Raw genomic sequence first — 21319 nt, 5'->3', positions numbered from 1 at the left:
ATCCACTCTTTTTATACTGAGCCCTGTTGGTACGGTAGGAAGGTACTGGTGTGGAAAAATGTTCTCTTATGATTAAACCTGTAATGTTTTGGCAGGACAGAATCCCTGGACTATGAACCTCAGAACAGGTTCTTAGTATTCATTCCTTCCCTTTTGACACAGAAAACCTGAAGGGTCAGGGAGTTGTCTGACTGCTCTGCCCCATTTCAGATAAGGTTTTGGCAAGTTAATTTTCTTTGAGAGCCTGAGTTACAGGGAACAGAAGGCTTTGTGTGCTTATCAGAATGGTTTTCCTGATTCCTGCATGAAGCATGAGGCAGTGTTTTTCCATCATTCATGAGGAGAACCTTGTTGGGCTTCTGAAGGAAAAATTCATAAATTTGGGGGGTTCCCAGAGACTGGACTCCCTAAATGTTTTAAATCTCAAGCTAGTCCAATCTGTGTCTCCAGCAAACTCAAGTTACCAGTTTAAATGTTCCTAGAGGTTACTGGCTCCAGTTGCTTCACCTCCAGGTAACTGACAGTTCTATTTGTCTGTCTCTGATTTGGGGAGCATTGATTGCCAAGTACTCAAATCTTTCATGAATCTAAGAACAGGTGTTGCCTTTCAGGTTGTTTAGTTTTTCTTTCTTGTTGTGAAGATAACAATGATCTCTCAGAGCTCTTTACACATCCGAGCAGAAACCATCCATTCTGTTGTGCTGCTCTGTATTTTTCCTTTATAAGACTGTTTATCATTTTCACTTATTCATTCCTCTGCTAGTGACCATGTAGGTGGTTTCAAAGTTTTTCTTCTGTGATCATATGTGGATCTCTGTATTTGAATTTCTTTCCTTATGTTCTAAAATATCTTACCCTGAATACATGTTTGTCATCCTAAAGACATTTTCCATGCGTTACCTTCTGTTTTATCATTGCCCTTTTGGGGGCAGGATTAACACCTTACCCAAAATGGGATCAGATGTCAACACTGATGTTCTCAAGTGCATCAAAAGAAAGATGTTGGATTTCGCTGGTGGTGCAGTGGTTAAGAATCCACCTGCCAATGCAGGGGCACGGGTTCAAGCCCTGGTCCAGGAAGATCCCACATGCCACGGAGCAACTAAGCCCGTGTGCTACAACTACTGAGAATGCGCTCTGGAGCCGGCCAGCCACAGCTACTGAGCCCGCGTGCCACAGCTACTGAAGCCCGTGCGCCTAGAGCCCGTGCTCTGCAACAAGAGAAGCCACCGCAATGAGAAGCTCGCGCACCGCAACGAAGAGTAGCCCCCACTTGCAGCAACTAGAGAAAGCCCGCAAGCAGAAACGAAGACCCAACGCAGCCAAAAATAAATAAATAAATAAATTTATAAAAAATATTAGCTTTAGGTTTCCCATAGATGTTCACTATGAGGCTAAGAAATTGCTAACTATTCCTGTTACTCTGAGTGTTTTAATCACGGTGTATATCATAAGTGTATATCACTATAAACTTCCCTTTTACTACTCCTTATGCTGCATACAACTGTCCTTGTATATTTCTCCCCTGGTTTTTACCTAACACTAAAAAACATGGAAAAGATTTTATTTCCTCTGCTCTTTACTAAAAATTGAAGTTGTTACTTTTATTTTCCAGTCTTGCAGAAAATGTGCTGGAAGTATAAGCATATGGAAATGAAACCTGTGAAGAGCAAAATGCACTGTGGGCTTTGTGGATCATGGAAACAAAAGGCTTCCAGCTCCTGCTAAAAAAAACATTAAAAATTTCCCATCTCTCCTTTTATACTCAATAATGATATTACTCAAAATGATATCCCCTTTCTACAGGTCATCTCAATTATTCTTTGGATTATTACCTTTAAATATCCATACATCTTTTTGGACTTTCCAATGGGAAATCAAAGTAGTCTTGCATAGATATCACCCTACTCATGAATTCGGGATGAGTTAGAACAGTGCAGATAAACCCAACTCTTTCCAATTGGGAGGAATTCATGGCTTAATGGGGCATACATTGTGTCACTCAATATGAACAGTAGCAAAATGAAAATGCTCAATAATATAATATTTTAACTTTTTAAAGAAAATGAATATCCTCTCAAATGATGTTAAACACAGAAAAACAACACAAGTATTTGTTGGCCAAATAAGTTGGAAGTCTCAAGTCTCAGATAACAATGTCCAAACTCAAGACCACATATCATATATATATATATATATATATATATATATATATATATATATATATATATGTGTATATATATATATATATATATAGTTTGTAATAATTATAAAATTGCACATGAACCATATCCATATTTTATCTTTATGGTGAATCTTTACTGTTAATCAAAGAAAGCAGGACTTTCTATATTGCTGCCCTCTATTTACTTACACAAGACAGCAGATCCTGAAACAGTGTTTAAAGTGTATTATGTGGTGGAAATACAAGTGATCAATAATGATATCTTCACTTACTGAGGCACACACCCTCAAATAAAAGACATGTACATACCTCGGCCTCTGTATTACATCACATGACATTTTTTACTTTTGTTCAATGCCCTTATTTGCATTTCATAAACCAGAGCTTTACCATTTGTTAACCATCTCACTTTTCCTACTAAATATAAGCACCAGGACTGCAAGAACCTGTCTCCTGCCCAAATACACAAATCCTTGATTTGTGCCTTGATTATCAGTGCTGAATGGGATATGTTGACCCTAAAGTGCATGCCAATGAGAGTTGTGAAACAGCATCAAGAGTATAGTCTCATCATGAAGGAGATATTACAAATATTACATAGTATGCTAAGAATTAAATTTATATATTTTCACTGAGGTACTTCATGGTAAAGGGTGTCTAATATACCATAGGAAATACATCGGTGTTTGGATAACAAGTAGGAAACACCAAAGCTTTCCCAGAGGCCCGAGAGTTGGCCTGTATTCATTGCAAGGCCAAGTCTTTTCCTGCTGAAGAGAAAAATGTCACACACGTCCTTCATCAAAGGTACTCAGTGACCATAATGGGCCAAGGCATTCATAAGGATATTTTGTAGTGCTATCTCTGAAAATGGTAAAAAAGTTCCAAATCATAAAAATGACTCATATTTTCCTTTTCTTAATAATATGACTGACTGGAGCTTCTTATGAAGGGGGAATAAAGTTTACCTCTTCACAGCATTCAATAAAGAAAAATGTCTTGCCTCCTTGAATAGCAATCAAATCCTCTGTCACAAGCCAAAATCGTGGAAGAAGTCCATTTCAGCATCCTGTTACTGTTCTACCTCCTAGTCCCTTTATGATTTGTAATCATGCTTATTAGAATTCATTACACCCCTCTTCTAGACCACTGGCATGATCCTGAGGGTCACTGGCAAGAAGGCACTGAAGAAAAACATGAATTACGTTTTTGTTATTAAGGATAAATTAGAAATTAGTTTCATGACTAAAATTATAACAATAAAGAATAAAAAAGGAAAATTTCCTGATGAAAAAAAGGCTCAACTTGTAGTACATGACAACATTGCCTCATAATGTAGAATGATTAAATGAAGAAAACTGCAAAATTTATCTAAAAATTCATAACTATAATGGGGCATTTTCATTTATCCTCTCTGGTGATAAAAACACAGTATTTGTTAGAATACAGTGGCTTGGAAAAGTTAATAAAATTTTTCTATGAAACAACTACAGACGTGTTCGTTTAACAAAAAAATGCACATGCTTTTAATCACACACAATCAACAATAATTGAAAACAGACTGAGGGATTACATTCGGCTACAAGGAACAGGACACACCCACAGTCTTTTTTGACTTGAGGAAGGTGCTTATTCTCATATGGAAGGACCAGGTAAATGAGCCAGTGTTCAACGCAGTAGAGAAACTTCCACGTTGTCGTTTTTGAATGCACCCTTAGAGATGTTATGGTGAATCAGGAAAACATGCTCGGGCTTCCCTGGTGGCACAATGGTTAAGAATCCGTCTGACAGTGCAGGGCACATGGGTTCGAGCCCTGGTCCAGGAAGATCCCACATGCCGTGAAGCAACTAAGCCCATGTGCCACAACTACTGAGCCTGTGCTCTAGAGCCCATGTGCCACAACTACTGAAGCCCGCGCGCCTAGCAACAAGAGAAGCCACAGCAACAAGAAGCCCGCAACCAAGGGTAGTCCCCGCTCACTGCAACTAGAGAAAGCCCGTGCACATCAACGAAGACCCAATGCAGCCAAAAATAAATAAATTAAATAAATAAATTAAAAAAAAAAGCTCATTAGCACTATTGACAGAATAAGGTGTTTCCTATGCAATTAAGACTTATGTGAATATAAAGTAGAAGAGAATCAGAGAATATTCCCAAGCAGTAAAGTCTGAGTAGTTTCCTGTTGGACACAAAAAGCCTTACAGAAAAATCTAAACCCCAATGGATTGTTCATATGGATCTTATAAAGACATCAGTGGAAAGCTACACCTCTATGAAAATGGCAGTCAAATAAATCATTGGTGGGTTTGAGAATACTCTTAATTAGGAAAGCAAAGAATCTGAAAAATGAACTGGAAGATGGTGCCCTTGACTCCTATGTATCTGTCTCTATCTGTATGATGGCTCAAAAATCTGACTAATGCCTTCTTCACATGAGCTTTCCAAATCTCATGCAAGAGAGGCTATTGGTGAATTCTACAATGGAACCATAAAGGGGATGAATTCTGGAATATCTAGTTCCTGATTTAACCTTCAGGGAGGATATCTCCACCTCTGCATTTTATGGTCCTATCACATCTCTCTTCTTACATCAAAGTCTGCCTCAGTAAATGAAGATGTCACTATTGATCACTTGTATTTCCACCACATAATACACCTTAAATACTGTTTCAGGATCTGCTTTCTTGTGTAAGTAAATAGAGGGTAGCAATATAGAAAGTCCTGCTTTCCTTGATTAACAGTAAAGACTCACCATAAAAATAAAATATGGATATGGGGCTTCCCTGGTGGCGCAGTGGTTGAGAATCTGCCTGCTAGTGCAGGGGACACGGGTTCGAGCCCTGGTCTGGGAAGATCCCACATGCCGCGGAGCAACTAGGCCCGTGAGCCACAACTACTGAGCCTGCGCGTCTGGAGCCTGTGCTCCGCAACGGGAGAGGCCACGATAGTGAGAGGTCCGCGCACCGCGACGAAGAGTGGCCCCCGCTTGCCGCAACTAGAGAAAGCCCTGGCACAGAAACGAAGACCCAACATAGCAATCAATCAATCAATCAATCAATTAAAAAAAAAAAAAAAAGACTCCTCATTTCCTCCTCTTAAAAAAAAAAAAGGACATGGTTCATCTTCAGTTTTGTAACCATTAAAATTATACATATATATATATATATATATATATATATATATATATATATATGATGTGGGCTTGAGTATTGACATTGTTAACTGAGATTGAGACTTCCAATCGATTTGGCCTACAAATATTTGTGATGCTGTTTTTTTGTGTGTTTAATGTCATTTAAGAGGATATTCATTTTCTTAAATAAATTAAAATCTTATATCTGGCTCCACCGCGGGTGTCAGTGGCTGCCTCACTGTCCTTGAGTTCTCAATGTTAGGAGGTGGCCGGTGGAGAGAAGCATCATGTTTGAGGCAGAGACCCTGAGGCAGCCCCACAAGTGGCCTCCTTCACTGCTCTTGACAATGCCATCACCCTGTGGCAGTTCCTCCTTCAGCTCCTAAAGGAGCCTCAGAACGATCACATGATCTGCTGGACCGCTAATGACGGGGAGTTCAAGCATTTGCAGGCAGAGGAGGTGGCTCGTCTCTGAGGACTTCAAAAGAACAAGCCTAATATGAATTATGCCAAACACAGCCGATCCCTCAGATACTATTATATGAAGAATATCATTGAAAACATGAGGGGTCAGAAATTTGTGTACAAGTTTGTCTCACACCCAGAGATGTTGAATACGGTTCCTATGCCAGTGGGCAGGCTTGAGGGAGACTGAAGCTTTACGCATCAGTGAAGTCAGCAGTCACAGATCCATAAATGAGGAGAATGGAGGGAAAAAGAAGCCACTGCAGCCTGGTGCCAAGACCCCTAGCTGCAGTGACTACAGATACTCTGGCTTATATTCTTCATTTACCCTCAAATCTTTGAACTCCTCCAGTAGGAAGCTTTTCAAATCTCTAAGGTTGAGAATCCAGCTGAGAAATTTGCAGAGAAAAAAATCCCCTCTGTTATCAAATTTGTAACATCTTCCAAAAAGCCACCAGCAGAAACTCTTGCTGCTGCCAATTCAACTGACCCAAGTATTTCTCCATCTTCCAAGGAAACTATCCAAGCGTTGGATAGTTTATATTCCCCCAAACTGCCTTCCCTAGAAACACCAACTTCTGCATCCAGTGCAACTGCCGCTTTTACCACCACACCTCCTATTTCATCCATTTGCCCTTTTCAGGAACCTCCTAGAACACCTTCACTACCGCTGAGTTCCAACCCAGACATGGACCCAGACATGGACGCAGACATGGAATTAGTGGCTTCTCAGCCAATGGAACTTCCAGAGAACTTGTCACTGGAGCCTAAAGACCAGGATTCAGCTTTGCCAGAAAAGGACAAAATAATTCATCAAGGTCCAAGAAACCCAAAGTGTTACAGCTGGCACCATCCCTCATGATCACAGGTAGTGATCCAAGCCCACTGATAATACTAAGCCCATCTCTCCCTAGAGCTTCTCTTATGCCAGCACTATTTTCACAGACACCCATCTTACTGTCTTGGAGTCCCTTCCTCTCCAGTATCTACTTTTGGAGTATTCTCAGCCCTGTTGCTCCCCTAAGTCCAGCCAGACTTCAAGGTGCTAAAACACTTTTCAAGTTTCCTTCTGTGCTGAACAGTCATGGGCTGTTCACTGTCTAGCCTGGATGGACCTTCCACCCCTGGCCCATTTTCCCCAGATCTACAGAAAAAATAACCTATGCACTTGTGGAATGAGAGAACCAAGGAATAATGAAACAGACAGACATCGAACAAGAACACTTTTGAAGTGCGCAATTGATACTCCCACAATGATAATAGTCTATTGTGATTTTTGCCATTCCCCATTAAAATTCTTATTTAGGAGTCCCTCAAAAAAATAAAAATAAAAAGATTCACTATCTTCCTAAATTTCTCATTATGCTATACAGTATAAGTGTATCAGATCATCATGTTGTCATCTTTAAATGTAGTTTTATTAGTCAGTTATCCCTCAGTAGAGCTGGGGGTGGGGGGCGGGAAGAGTTTCCAGGTGCACTCCAATGTTAAGTACAACTTACTGTTTTTCTTCTATCAGTGAAAATGGGAATACAATTGCCTCATATATATTATAGCTGTTGACATTTCAAAGTTTTCTAGGCACACAGGGAACACTAATCTAAAATAAATTTCCTTCTAGTGTAAAATGTACAGCTGAGAAGTTAATGCACACAACTCACAGCTTGTGGTTTGACTGAGATTTGTTCTGGCACCCAGCTAGGGCTGAGTGATTCAGACCTCCTACCAGAGCCAAGTGCTCTGGGATTCTTTAGCTTAAGTACCTAATGAGTGGGGATGGGGGAAGGGATGGGTGGAAAGCTCAGCGCTGTCAAGGACCAAAGATGAAACTGGAGCCAGCCTCTTTATTACAAACGGTGAGTTCCCATCTAAGTGTCTGCCTTTCTTAACAAGAAGCACAGTTCCATACCAGGCAACCCCAGGCCATGGAAAAGTTCTGTTACAAACCTAAAGCGCCAGGCGGGGACAGATTCAATCCCAGCGGCGCTAAGTGATTCTGCCGAGTCAGGCTTCCTCCCACAGGTTGTCACTCAGGCACGAGGGGGCGGGGTATTGGAAATCTGTCCAACCGGGAGGCCGCTGAGGCAGGTGGGTGGGGCGATGCTCTGCACCGGCCTGGACGTCCTTTCTTTCTCCAATTGCGCCTAGAGGCACTCGCTGTGTGCGGTTCACTGCCTTTGGAGACCTGTCAGTCTCACGTATCTGCACGGGTCGTTGGAGTCGTTAGGAAGGACTCAGGAAACCTCGAAATGGTGAGTGTGGTGCCCCAGGCTGGGGCCGCCGCGGAGGGAGTGGTCGAAACCGGCCGAAGCCGGCCATCTTTTTGACACGGCCTCCAAACCCCGGAGTCTACGGATACGCCGGGTCTGCGGCGCCGCTCGGACCTCTGTCCCCTCCTGCTCGCAGCGTGGGGATTGGCCCGGCAGCCGGGACCCTAGGCGTCCTGTTCCGTCACTTCGCGCAGGAACTTCCGCCCCGGCGCCTCTCCGCGCGGGTCTGCGCCCGCAACCCCTCTTCTCTCCCGGATTGTGCGGTGAACTCGGGCGCCGTCTTCAGGTGACAATCGTGACTCGTTCTCCAGGATTCGGTCCTGGGATTACCTGTTCCCTGACGGGTCCCAGACCCTCCTTGCTGCCCAGGGGGCACCCGTTTTCCTCTGAGTTTTCCAAATGTTTGGGAAGCAAGGTCTCAAATCAAAGACCCCGGCCCAGCAGGTAGCTCTTTGTAGGGCTTGTAGTAAATCATTACATTTCCATGTTATTCCCCGTCTTCCCAACGTCAGTTTCCCCTCTCCGATTCACATCGTCTATCAACTGTTCATCTTCCGTGGTCCATTTCATACAAACCCAATATTTTAATTGTTTTTCCTATTTGCGCAGAGTCGTGGATTACATTGGGGAGGGGGGCGTTCTGTGTATATTTTGCAGGAGCGGAAAGCCAAGAATAACTACTTGGAAGTAGGTGTATGAAATTCTTTCTCCTCCCCGTTTTTTTTCTGGGAAGAGACATCCTATGGGAAGTCCTTTTTTCGAGGTTTTTTATGAAACTTTTCTGGACGATCTGTGCTGTGACCACTGCCCGTCCCTGGGTTAGTCCCCTTCAAAAGATTTATTCACTTATTTAAGTTTTTCTTTTCAATAGTGTAAAATGTATTTAATTAATAGAGCTTGAAAGACCATGTAAAATATTTCCGAAGAGGTAAGAGAGTTGAATTTCAGGGGGAAAAAAATTTTCAGTATTACATTCCAGTTGTTAAGAATTTTTGTTTCACTTTTTTAATTCCCTGAGTAAGGTGAGTTCTTTTGGACTCTCCTTTACTGTTGGTTGATTTCAAATGAAATGCCAGGATTTAGACTTGGAGACAAAAAGTATTCAAGTGTGATTACTTATGTACTAATTAAACTTGCCTTGGAAATAATAAATGATTGACATATTTTTCCTGAAAGGAATAGATACTTGGGGTTTTCTGGGTAAATTAATAAAAGTGGCTGAGAATTTTCTTCTCTCATTTCCACATACACACTGGGTTTGAGTGATTTTGCTGAATTGTCCAAACAGGGTTTGTGTATTTAAATGATCACTGGTGCTTACCGTATTTAGACTTGTTCTACTATCACCACACTAGTTTTAAGACATTTCCATCACTCCCAAAATGAACCTCATGTCCATTAGCAGTAACTCTCCCTTCTCATCCCGAGGCCTAGGAAATCACTAATCTATTTTCTGATTCTATGTATTTGCCTTTCTGGGTATCTCACATAAAATATCAGTGGTGGTTGAGAGCACCTGTAGTGGGGAGCAGAGCCTGAAGTCAGTATCTTCAAACTGAGGCCCCCTTTGAGCCTGCACAGGGAAGTGGATCTTCCTGGACATCTTCCCCCTGCCCAGTCCTACCTGCTCACACCCACCAATGGTAGTCCTTATACTGTGAGAAGCTGCAGAGCCCTGAAATCTGGGGGTGTGAGTTCACAAGGGTGTAGGCATGTTGCCCTTTCAGGGTGGTACTTGTGATTTCCTTTAGCCTAGGCATTTTAAATGTTATATTTGAGTGGTCCCTCCATGATATAGGTGCACTCAGAGTGTAATTTGTGCCCATTGAGAAGTCTGTGAGGATGAGGTGTTCTGTCCTGTGGACAAAGGGTTTATGAATATAGGAGTCCATTTGGATCAGAACCTTACCCTGAATCAGGCTTAGAGTTTCCTGACTTGTGATAATGGAAGCGTGGGGTAGGGAGAGCTTCCCTGCTTACAGGACTGGGGAGGGTTTGTGGAGCTCCCAGAGTTTATTCCTGTGGCTGCCCAGGTGTCCCTGCCCTCATTGAGGGACTGACTGTTTACAAGAGTTTTATCTCAACCGGGCGTATCTAGACTCTCAAGTCTGTAAAGATGTTCAACTTTCTGAATATGGGCTTTTCTTCCGAATTGTATGGACACAGTCTGCTTATATGTTTTGATTCCAATATTTGTGTTTCTTTTCTTGGATTCCTTTATCCGTTCAAGATTACAGCCCTTTGGGCTTCCCTGGTAGCGCAGTGGCTGAGAATCTGCCTGCCAATGCAGGGGACACGGGTTCGAGCCCTGGCTGGGAAGGTCCCACATGCCGCAGAGCAACTGGGCCCGTGAGCCACAACTACTGAGTCTGCGCGTCTGGAGTCTGTGCTCTGCAACAAGAGAGGCCGCGGTAGTGAGAGGCCCGCGCACCGCGATGAAGAGTGGCCCCCGCTCGCCGCAACTAGAGAAAGCCCTCGCACAGAAACGAAGACCCAACACAGCCAAAAATAAATAAATAAATAAATAAATAAATAAATAAATAAATAAATAAATTTTAAAAAAGAAAAAAAAAAACTGGTATCAAAAATAGTTCCAAGTTAATAATAAAAAATAAGTCCTTAAATTTGTGTATAGAGCCTTACCATTCACAAAACACACTTATGTACATTAAAAAAAAAAAAAGATTACAGCCCTTTGATTCTAGTTTCCATTAACACTTGGGCTTTTAAAATCTATGTTGATTAACAGGTACCATCTAAGGCAAGAAAATTGGGAAAGAGAACCTCAAGACGTGAAATGGGTGCATTTAAGTTCTCAGGTGCTTTTCCATTTTTAGGTCAGTGTTTGTAAGTGCCTGTCCCTAGAGAACTTTAACAATTAAAAGTCCTCTAGTATTCCTAAAGCAAATGAATTTCTATTTTAATGGATGTGGGGGGAAAGAAGAAACAAATTCTATTTCAATTGATATGAGAAAAACACCTCAAAGTTTATGTCAATCTTTCAAATTCCTAGTCCATTTAAGGCTTAATTGCAAACCTAAAATACAGTGTAATATGCCACTTATTTCTGAAAATATCTCAGTTTACTATAATGGAGAGAAAACCTATAATATCCTGTGTGCCTTTAGTTAGAAAGGGAGTTTTCATTTTTTTGTGGTTTACACTTTTATATCCATTACTGTTTAAAGGATCAAATCTTGCAGTGGTTTTCTATATAGAATGGTTAAAATTAAATTCCTAAGGGAAGAAGTTAAGAAGACTCCCTGCCCACATATGTTGCCCCACTCCTCTGCTCTTAACGCCAGCCACCCTCAGATAACCAGTTTTGATTAAGCCTTCATCATCTTTTTAGCGTTGCTTTATATAAAACAACCCAGTGCGAATGTCTATTTTTCTTAAAGTTTTTATTCTAGTAATGATTATTTGGGACCCACATATTTGTTGTTTCACTACTGAAAGTTAAGCCTCACCCCCTCCCTTTCCCCTAGTGCCTCTTACTTGGACAGGCTGATAAGAAAATGTGGAGGCTCCTGCTGTGTGAGCTGCTGTTTGCTGGGGAGATTTTCCTGTGCCCTGTGCTGCCCTGTGTTGCACTGCTGACCCCACCAAGCCTGGGTTATATACAGGGAGGATACTGAGTTGAAAGTTTCTGTCAATTTTTTGTACTTTGGGAGCAGGAGTATGAGAATGGGGCCCTCCTTCCAGTGGTCCTGGTTTGATGTCTGAGCTGGTACCTATCTGTGTTTAGAGTGAAGGTGTGACTGAGGCTGGGTTTGCCCAGACATTAGTGTTGAGGGGAGGACTGGGGGAGTAGGAGGATGATTATACCCTGTGCATGAGGTGAGCCCAAAAGACAGTCACTACTTTCAAAAGAGCAGTTATTTCAGCGAAAGTGAAAGAGAAGAGACGGAAAGGCAGCCTGTAAGTGGTGAGATTCCAGAAGGCTCACCAAAACTTTTAAGTAACTCTGAGGCTGTTGCCCCTGCATCTGTTGCAACAAAGATCCTTACCCTCTCGGTTATGGTCAACGACACTCACCGTCTCAGCTTGGCACAGCAAAGGGATTTGTTCAAACTCAACTTGAACTCGGGTTTCTTAAGCTCTATAAGGCAATCAGTGTCATGAGGAGGCCTCTAGCCCTGCGAGCAGTGATGGGAGGCTCTCTGAGGAGTGCCTTAAGTTGGCCATAGGCTTCTGATGCAAGGCACTGTCCTAGGTCTCACATTAATATGCCATTAAAGCTGCAATTATCCCCCATACTGGGATCTCTTAAAAACAGAGGACTCCACTTAGTTGCCTATTATGGCTTTGGTACTGGAAACAGCACCCCAGGAGCTCAGCTCGGCCATTGACACCTACTTGTGATATGATGGAGCCAAACCTTGGCAGTTGGGCTTATGCTTCCTTGGAGAGATGACATTTCTTTCTTCAGTCCTTTGAAAGATGCTGTGGTGCTGTTGGAGCCACCCTCTCCAACACCTTGGTTCCCTGGGTAGCTGCTTGGGATTCACTGAATGCACAGCTCTGGGGAGTGAATAGACTAGAGATGACAGTACACCCTGGAACATGGTGGAGCTCAGTGGAGAGTTGCTGCCCTTCATCCCTTAACTGAGACAGCCTTGATGAAGAACCAAAACCAACTGTCGCCACACCTAACCAAACATCAGGCGGTCATCAGGATGAGTTGTAATGAGTCAGTGCTCTTGTTTTTAAATAGACTGCAGCTTTTTTTAGGTTTACTAGGAAGCTGATCAGAAATTACAGAGAGTTCCCAAATAACGCCTCGGCATCCACACAGTAGTCATTATTCTTTAAATCTTGTATGACTGGTCCATTTGTTACAATTGCTGAACCAATACTGATGCATTAAAGTGGGCAGGTGACATTAGCATTGACTTTTTGTGTTGCATAATGTATGGATTTTGCAAATGTATAATAACATGTGTTAATCATTTCTGCACATATAGTGTAATTTTACTTTCCTAAACTTCCTCTGTGCTCCACAGATTGATTCATCTCTTCCTCTAATCCCGAAATCCTCCAGAACCAAATCCTGTCTCGTGCTTTTGTCTTTTCCAGAACGTCATATACTTGGAATCATATAGTATATAGCTTTGTCAGATTGGGTTCTTTCACTTAGCAATATACTTTTATGCTTCCTCCATGTGTTTTCATAGCTCTACCTCATTTCTTTTTATCAGTGAACAGTATTTCATCGTATGGCTATACCACTCATTATTTATTTGACTCTTGAAGGATATCTTGCTTACCTCTAACTTATGCCAGTTATGAATAAAGCCCCTACAGGTATTTGTGTATGGGTTTTGTGTGAACATAAGAACTATAAGAGTTGAAGTCATTTGGGCAGATAGCAAGGAGTGTGATTGCTGGATCTTAGTATGTAGTGGTTTTTTTTTTAATTTTTAATTTTATTTATTTATTTATTTATTTATTTATGGCTGTGTTGGGTCTTCGTTTCTGTGCGAAGGCTTTCTCTAATTGCGGCAAGTGGGGGCCACTCTTCATCGCGGTGCGCGGGCCCTCTCACCATCGCGGCCTCTCCTGTTGCAGAGCACAGGCTCCAAACGCGCAGGCTCAGTAATTGTGGCTCACGGGCCTAGTTGCTCCGCGGCATGTGGGATCTTCCCAGACCAGGGCTGGAACCCGTGTCCCCTGCATTGGCAGGCAGATTCTCAACCACTGCGCCACCAGGGAAGCCCAGTATGTAGTGTTTTGAAAGAAAGCTCCTGTCTTCCATTGTAGGGCTACCAAATTCCATTTCCCCCAGCAATGAATGAGGATTTTCTTCACCTTTTCACCAATATTTGTTGTTCTGAGTGTTTTGCATTTTAGCCATTAAATAAGTGTGTAGTGATAGCTCATTGTTTCATTTGCAATTTCCCATTGACATTTGACGTTGAGCACGTTTTCATATTTCCTGTTTCCCTTCTGTATGTCTTCTTTGGGAAGCTGTTTGTTAGATATTCGGCCAATTTTTCATTGGTGGTTTGTCTTCTTACTTTGACAATAATACTTCTTTAGATATTTTGAATACCAGTCATTTATCATATATGTGTTTTGTAAGGATTTTCTCCAATTCTGTGATTTTCATTCTCTTTACACTCTTTCTTGAAAGAGGCATTTTTCATTTTAATGAAATGAAATTAAAAATTATAAAGGCATTTTTCATTTTAATGAAGTGAAATTATACTTTTTTTTCTTTTATAAATCTTGTGATTGTTGTTATATTTGATAATTTGTTACCAAACCGAAGGTGACCTAGATTTCATTCTGATACTTCCCAAGAGTTTATTACTTTTGCATTTTACATTTTTCTCTCTAGCTTCTTATAATGTATTCTCTTCGTTTTTTCTCTAGTTTGAATATGATATACTTTGATCTCCATTTCTGTGTTTTCATATTTTCTGTTCACTGAGCTTCATGAACCTACAGGTATTGTCTATCATTAATTTTAGAAAACTCTTAGTTGTTATTTACATGTTCTATTTCTTTCTTTCTTTTCCTTTAGTTAATTTCATTATATGTATCTTGAGTCTTGTGTTAAAGAAGGTCATGCCAGGCTTCATAAATATTGTGTTGTATCTTTTAGTTCTTTTTGGTCTTTTTGTTAGACTCTGGTGAAAAAGACTCTTTTGGGTTTAGGCGTTAAGAACTGAATATTTGGGTCATATTTAAAAAACATCTTTCTCTTCTTTTTTCCAGTTTTAGGACATCGGTTTGCCCTTTGAAGTCAGTGCTCTTATGGCTCTGGGAGGACTTGTTTATTTCAAGCTTTTTCATTCTCTTCTTGTGAGATTAAGAATCACAGCTTCTAAATTCATAAATCCCAGAACTAGATTTTCACCTGGCAGTAGCCAGTGTGGCTGCATGCCCAACACTTGTAGCTGAAATTGCAGAATGGAGACTTTATGTTGTGTTGGAGAAAACCACTATACATATTTTCTAGTCATGGGAAAATTCACCATCACACTATTATGGACCTCAGTGAACTCCCTTGCAAGCTGTAGCTCTTAAACTGTTCCTTAAGGACAGTAAGGCCCAGGGTATACTGTTAGGGTGTGATGAGAAGAGTTTTTCTGGCATGTAATTGCACTGTGTGTTCTAAAATTTGGCTGGAAGCAGTCCCGAGGCACATGAGTATAGGGATTTTTTGGTCTAATACAATATTGCTTCTTCCTTGTGAGTGAGCTCTAAGTTTCAAATTTTCTAGCTGCATCAAATTATATATAGAGAGAAAGGAAAAATAGAGTCTTTGATAATTGTTACACAAGTAGAAGGCAATGGTTCCTCAGAAGAATATATTCAGGCATCTGCATCTGATTTCTTTAAAGGCCTGGAGGACTTTGGGAGAATGTGGCCAGCTGGGATTTGTTAAAAGTTTGATTTCTCCAGGCCACCTGGACTCTGATGTTAGATGATGGGACTAGGAAAAAGCTTCCAGTTCTTGACAGTGTTTCTATTCATTGAAACCTCATGAGTCTTGATCCTCTGCCTTATGAAGTGCTGTAAATGGAGCATCATAGGAAGAAGATGAAAGAATTTTTTTCACAAGAAATTGATGTTCTTAAAATGATATTTGTTTTATTTGTACAGTATTTCTGTCATTTCCCTGCATTCTCTGGGCTCTGCCATTGTGATATATGATGATGTGTAAATAATTTTCATTTCTTCATGATGCTGCTAAATTATTGAGGAAGTGTGGAGAGTAAGTTTCTTATGATCAAGTCATAGAATAACTTTGTAAATAACAGAATCATACGTAAACTTCCTATAAATGAAGTGTGGATGTCTAGTTCTGTCAATCTCATGCATCTCGGTGTACACATATTTTCGGTATTTTAGGATTCAGTGACCATTGAGGATGTGGCTGTGGACTTCACACTGGAGGAGTGGGCTTTATTGGATCCTTCACAGAAGAAACTCTACAGAGATGTGATGCAGGAAACCTTAAGGAATCTGGCTGCAGTCGGTAAGAATGAAGAAATTCCCTAACTTTGTCAATTAGAGAAGTATTTCTTACCTGTCAATATTGTTCCAAGATGTGGAACGTGGAAAGGGAAGACATTGGTAAAGAAACTAGAAATGGTCAGAGCTCATTCTGGACCTAGAATCTAATAATTTTTCTATAATTTATAGTACTTTGGGATCATTTTTCTGGGTCTGCATTTCAGGAGCAAAACGGGAATATCATGACATTGAAGATCAGTACAAAAACCAGGGGAGAAAATTAAGGTGAGTCACACTTAAAATACAAAACATTGTCTCGTGAGAATTGTGGTAATATTATGAAAATTTTAAAAGAAGCAACATAATAAATAACCCCGCCTTCAAATTGAGTTATTCTTTTTTTTTTTTTAATTTATTTTTGGCTGTGTTGGATCTTCATTGCTATGTGCAGACTTTCTCTAGTTGCAGCGAGCGAGGGCTGCTCTTGGTTGCGCTGTGCAGGCTTCTCACTGTGGTGGCTTCTCTTGTTGCAGAACACGGGCTCTAGGCGCGCGGGCTTCAGTAGTTGTGGCACATGAGCTTAGTTGCTCCATGACGTGTGGGATCTTCCCAGGCCAGGGCTTGAACCTGTGTCCCCTGCATTGGGAGGTGGATTCTTAACCACTGCGCCACCAGGGAAGCCCCAAGTTGAGTTATTCTTAGAAAATGTTTCCCAAAAATATTTTCTTAAATGGGATATAAATATTTAGTGTTTGCAAAATAGTTCACTTGCAGTCATTAGTAATAAAACCTATACTTGAATATCACTTTTTTTTTTTAAAGATTTATTGATTGATTGATTGATTACTATGTTGGGTCTTCGTTTCTGTGCTAGGGCTTTCTCTAGTTGCGGCAAGCGGGGGCCACTTTTCATCGCGGTGCGCGGGCCTCTCACTATCGTGGCCTCTCTTGTTGCGGAGCACAGGCTCCAGACGCGCAGGCTCAGCAGTTGTGGCTCACGGGCCTAGTTGCTCTGCGGCATGTGGGATCTACCCAGACCAGGGCTCGAACCCGTGTCCCCTGCATTAGCAGGCAGATTCTCAACCACTGCACCACCAGGGAAGCCCTGAATATCACTTTTTAATAGAAAGTGTGAAGTCCCATTGAGAACATTCAGTATACTCAATTTCTAACAGTTCACACATGATAGAAAACCAGTTCCTATAATTCATAATAAATATAAAAAATGTAAAATGATTAATAAAGAAGTCATTAATAATATTCTCATTTATTACAGAACTTTTATGGTAGAGAGATTCTGTAAAAGTAAAGACATTAGTTTATGTGGAGAAAATTTCAACCTTATTCCAACTCTCAATCTGAACAAGAAAACTCCTGGATTAAAACCATGTGAATGCAGTGCATGTGGAACAGTCTTCACGGATCATTCATCCCTTAATAGACACATGAGATGTCACATTGAACACAAAACACGAGAGTATCAAAAATATGGTGTAAAGCCATATAAATGTAAAGAATGTGGGAAAGCATTCATTTATCCTGGTTCTCTTCGAACACATGAAAGGAGTCACACTGGAGAGAAACCCTATGAATGTAAACAATGTGGAAAAGCATTTCCATATCAGAAATCCTTCCGAACACATAAAAGAATTCACAGTGGAGAGAAACCCTATGAATGTAAGCAATGTGGTAAAAGATTCAGTGCTCAAAAACGTTTCCAAATACATGAAAGTAATCACACTGGGAAAAAACCCTATGAATGTAAGGAATGTGGGAAGGCCTTCACGTGGGAAACAAGCTTTCGACAACACATGGTAACACACACTGGAGATGGATTTTATAAATGTAAGAAATGTGAGAAAGCATTCATTTATCCCAGTTGTCTTCGAATGCATGAAAGGAGTCACAACGGAGAGAAACCCTATCAATGTAAACAATGTGGAAAAGCCTTTAAAAGTCCTGAAACTATTCAAATACATGAAAGAATTCACAGAGGAGAGAAACCCTATGAATGTAAGCAGTGTGGTAAAGCCTTTAATTATTTCAGTTCCTTCCAAATACACAAAAGAAATCACACAGGAGAGACACTGTATGTATGTAAAACATGTTCTAAAGTACTGAGTACTGCCAGTTCTCTTCGAAATCATGAAAGAATCCACACTGGAGAAAAGCCCTATAAGTGTAAAGAATGTGGGAAAGCCTTCACATGGCAAAAAACCTTTCGAAAACATATGATAACACACACTAGAGATGGACCCTATAAATGTAAAAAATGTGAGAGAGTATTCATTAATCCCAGTTCTCTTAAAATACATGAAAGGATTCACACTGGAGAGAAACCGTATCAATGTAAACAATGTGGCAAAGCCTTTAGTTACTACTGTTCCTTACGAGTACACAGAAGAACTCACACTGGAGAGAAACCCTATGTATGTAAACAATGTGGAAAAGCCTTTAGTTGTCATGAAAGCCTTCAAACACATGAAAGAATTCACACAGGAGAGAAACCGTATCAATGTAAACACTGTGAGAAAGCCTACAGATACCACAGTTCTCTTCGAACCCATGAAAGGAGTCACACTGGAGAGAAACCTTATCAATGTAAACAATGTGGTAAATGTTTTAGTTCTCAAAAAGGTTTCAAAGTTCATGAAGGAACCCATACTGGAGAAAAACTCTATGAATGTAAAATATGTGGGAAAACCTTCCGTTCCATTTACGTTCAACTGCATGAAAGAATTCACACTGGATAGAAACCCTATCAGTGTCGGGAATGTGGGAAAGCCTTTATCTCTCAATCATTTGAAGACATATGAGACTGCACACTGCATAGAAAACATATAAAATATGGAGAATGGGAAAGGCTTCTCTGATCTCAGTAGTTTAAAAGGATGAAAGGATTCCCTAGATAAAACCGCATTTGTAAACAGCCTGGGCAACAACTTCAGTTGGCCAACATCATCTATGAAAATTCCCATGAAGAAGAAGTATAAATGTAAATAACATGAGATAACTTAATGGAAAGTACTCCGTGCCTAATGTTCCAGAAAACCTTCAATATGAAAGAGTTGTTTTAAAAGTTTTATAAATATGTTGTGTTTAGTAAGGATTTTTCTTCAAGTGTATCCTTGAACAGTGGATTTCTCCTAATTTTAGAAATGAATATTAATGTGAGGTAATTGTGTACATTGTCTTTCAACAATAGTACATAAGATTTAAAGGTAGTGATTTTTCCTTTAATCAGATAGTGATTATTTTTCTTTCCATTTTAACCCTGTTGGATCCATGGGTGAATTTAAGTGTATTTCTTTTTTTTTCCTTTTCTTTTTTTTGGCTGTGCCATGCGGCATGTGGGATCTTAGTCCCTTCACCAGTGATCAAACCCGCACCCCCTGCAGTGGGAGCACAGAGCCTTAACCACTGGACTGCCAGGGAAGTCCCCAAGTACATTTCTAATATGCAGTTGGTCTTAAATTTTTATAATGTTCTATTCATTCTCAGTTAATGAGCCATTGCAAAATGGCAGTTTGCTATTTGTTGGGATATGCCTAGTAGCTTTGTGTGGCAGTTCCTGTATATTCATAATCTATTATATATAGTACCCTTTCCACTGAGAAAGATACTTTTTGGTGGTGGTGAGTATAGGAGCCTTTTTCCATTTTCCATTCTATTAAACACTTGGAATAAATTTTATGTATGGGAAGGATGTCAAAAAGTATAGTTTCATGTAAATTATGCTTTGTATTTCCTTCTGACTGGTATTTGGTGAATAAACTATGAGACTTGTGATAATACAAAAAATCTAGAGTTGGAGATATCTTGCCTGTGAGTAATATTAAGACCTAGACTTTCCATAATCCATCCTCTTTTTGGTTCCATATCAGCATTCACCAGTAGCTCACCTGTGTGTGATTTAAAAGCAGGTACAAAGAAGATATTCTTCACATACTGGAATACCCACAATGGGAGAGAGGCAGATACATAGGAGCTTCAATGACACCATCTTCCAGCTTATTTTCCAGACTCTGTCCTTATAGTCAAGAGTATCATTAACACCACCAACAAATGTTTGATTTCCATTTTCATGGATGTGTAGTTTCCTCTGCTGTCTTCATACCGTCCACATCAAAGATCCATCAGAGTTTGAATTTTTTTCTGTAAGGCCTCTTGTGTCCACTGTCAAAGTATTCCAGTGTTTTATGGTTGGGAATATTCTCTGATTCTACTCTTCTCTGGATTATATCTTCATAATTTCTAATTTGTGTAGGAAACACTTTATGCTGTTAATAGTGCTAGTGAGTATGTGTTCCTGACTCACTACGGCATTCACGACGGTGCCGCCAAAAAGAATGACATGGGAGTTTGTTTCTCTGCTGCATTGTACAGTGGCTTCCTTGACCCATTGTTTACATGTGAGAATAAGCACCTTCCATCAGGAAGACGGTGGGTTTTTCCTGTTAATTGTAGCTGAATATAACCCCTCAATATGTTTTTTATTTTATTTTATTTTATATAATTTAAACTGAATTTTTTTGTAAAACGGTAGTTTTTGTAGTCGTTTCAAATATTTTACGAACTCTTTGATGCTTTCGTTAGCTAACATATGTTGTTTTTCATTTCCTCAAAGAATATATTGAAGTACCCATTTTATAAATATTCAGAAAAACTTGCAGTTTTGTTCATTTAATCATTATACAATATGAGTCTGTTTTATCCTGTGAATAGAAAGTCAACTACTTTATCCTCAGGCCATTTTCTTATTTTTAGTTACAGTTTTGTCATGGATCTAATTTCTTACTCATCTGCAAAAGTTTAATCTTGGGTTTTTTTCAGTGCCGTCTTGCCAGTGACCACAAGATCATACCTCTAGTCAAATACTGGGGCAAAATGAATTCAATTAAGAATTATTACAGGCGGGCTTCCCTGGTGGGGCAGTGGTTAAGAATCCGCCTGCCAATTCAGGGGACATGGTTTCGAGCCTTGGTCTGGGAAGATCTCACATCCTGTGGAGCAACTAAGCCTGTGTGCCACAACTACTGGGCCTGTGCTCTAGAGCCCATGAGCCACAACTACTGAGCCTGCGCACCTAGAGCCCTGCTCCACAACAAGAGAAGCCCACACACCGCAACGCAGAGTAGCCCTGCTTGCCGCAACTAGAGAAAGCCTGCACGCAGCAAGGAAGACCCAACGCAGCCAAAAATAAATTAAAAAAAAAAAAAGAATATGTACATGTACAACTGAATCACTTTGCTGTACAGCAGAAATTAACACAATATTGTATATCAACTATACCATAA

The 21319-nt window shown here is 40.4% G+C and overlaps 1 protein-coding gene and 1 pseudogene across 2 annotated transcripts; both read left to right on the top strand.

The window, feature by feature from the left end:
* The first annotated feature begins 472 nt into the window (after positions 1-472).
* Positions 473-6943, top strand: LOC118892621 (annotated as a pseudogene).
* Positions 6944-7739: 796 nt separating this feature from the next.
* On the top strand, positions 7740-19191 carry LOC118893405 (zinc finger protein 709-like). Of its 2 annotated transcripts, XM_036848925.1 has the most exons (4): positions 7740-8036; positions 15918-16044; positions 16247-16307; positions 17299-19191. In XM_036848925.1, the coding sequence occupies exons 1-4, from the start codon at positions 8034-8036 to the stop codon at positions 18773-18775; spliced, it is 1668 nt and encodes a 555-aa protein (XP_036704820.1). In that variant the 5' UTR covers positions 7740-8033; the 3' UTR covers positions 18776-19191. The 2 variants fall into 2 exon arrangements, 1 of the variants encoding a protein (XP_036704820.1); XR_005019462.1 differs by lacking the exons at positions 15918-16044; positions 16247-16307; positions 17299-19191 and adding an exon at positions 10285-10337.
* The last annotated feature ends 2128 nt before the right edge of the window (positions 19192-21319 follow it).

Source organism: Balaenoptera musculus, chromosome 3 (genome assembly GCF_009873245.2).
Source record: "Balaenoptera musculus isolate JJ_BM4_2016_0621 chromosome 3, mBalMus1.pri.v3, whole genome shotgun sequence".
Taxonomy (NCBI): domain Eukaryota; kingdom Metazoa; phylum Chordata; class Mammalia; order Artiodactyla; family Balaenopteridae; genus Balaenoptera; species Balaenoptera musculus.
This window is presented reverse-complemented; position numbering and strand designations above follow the sequence as displayed.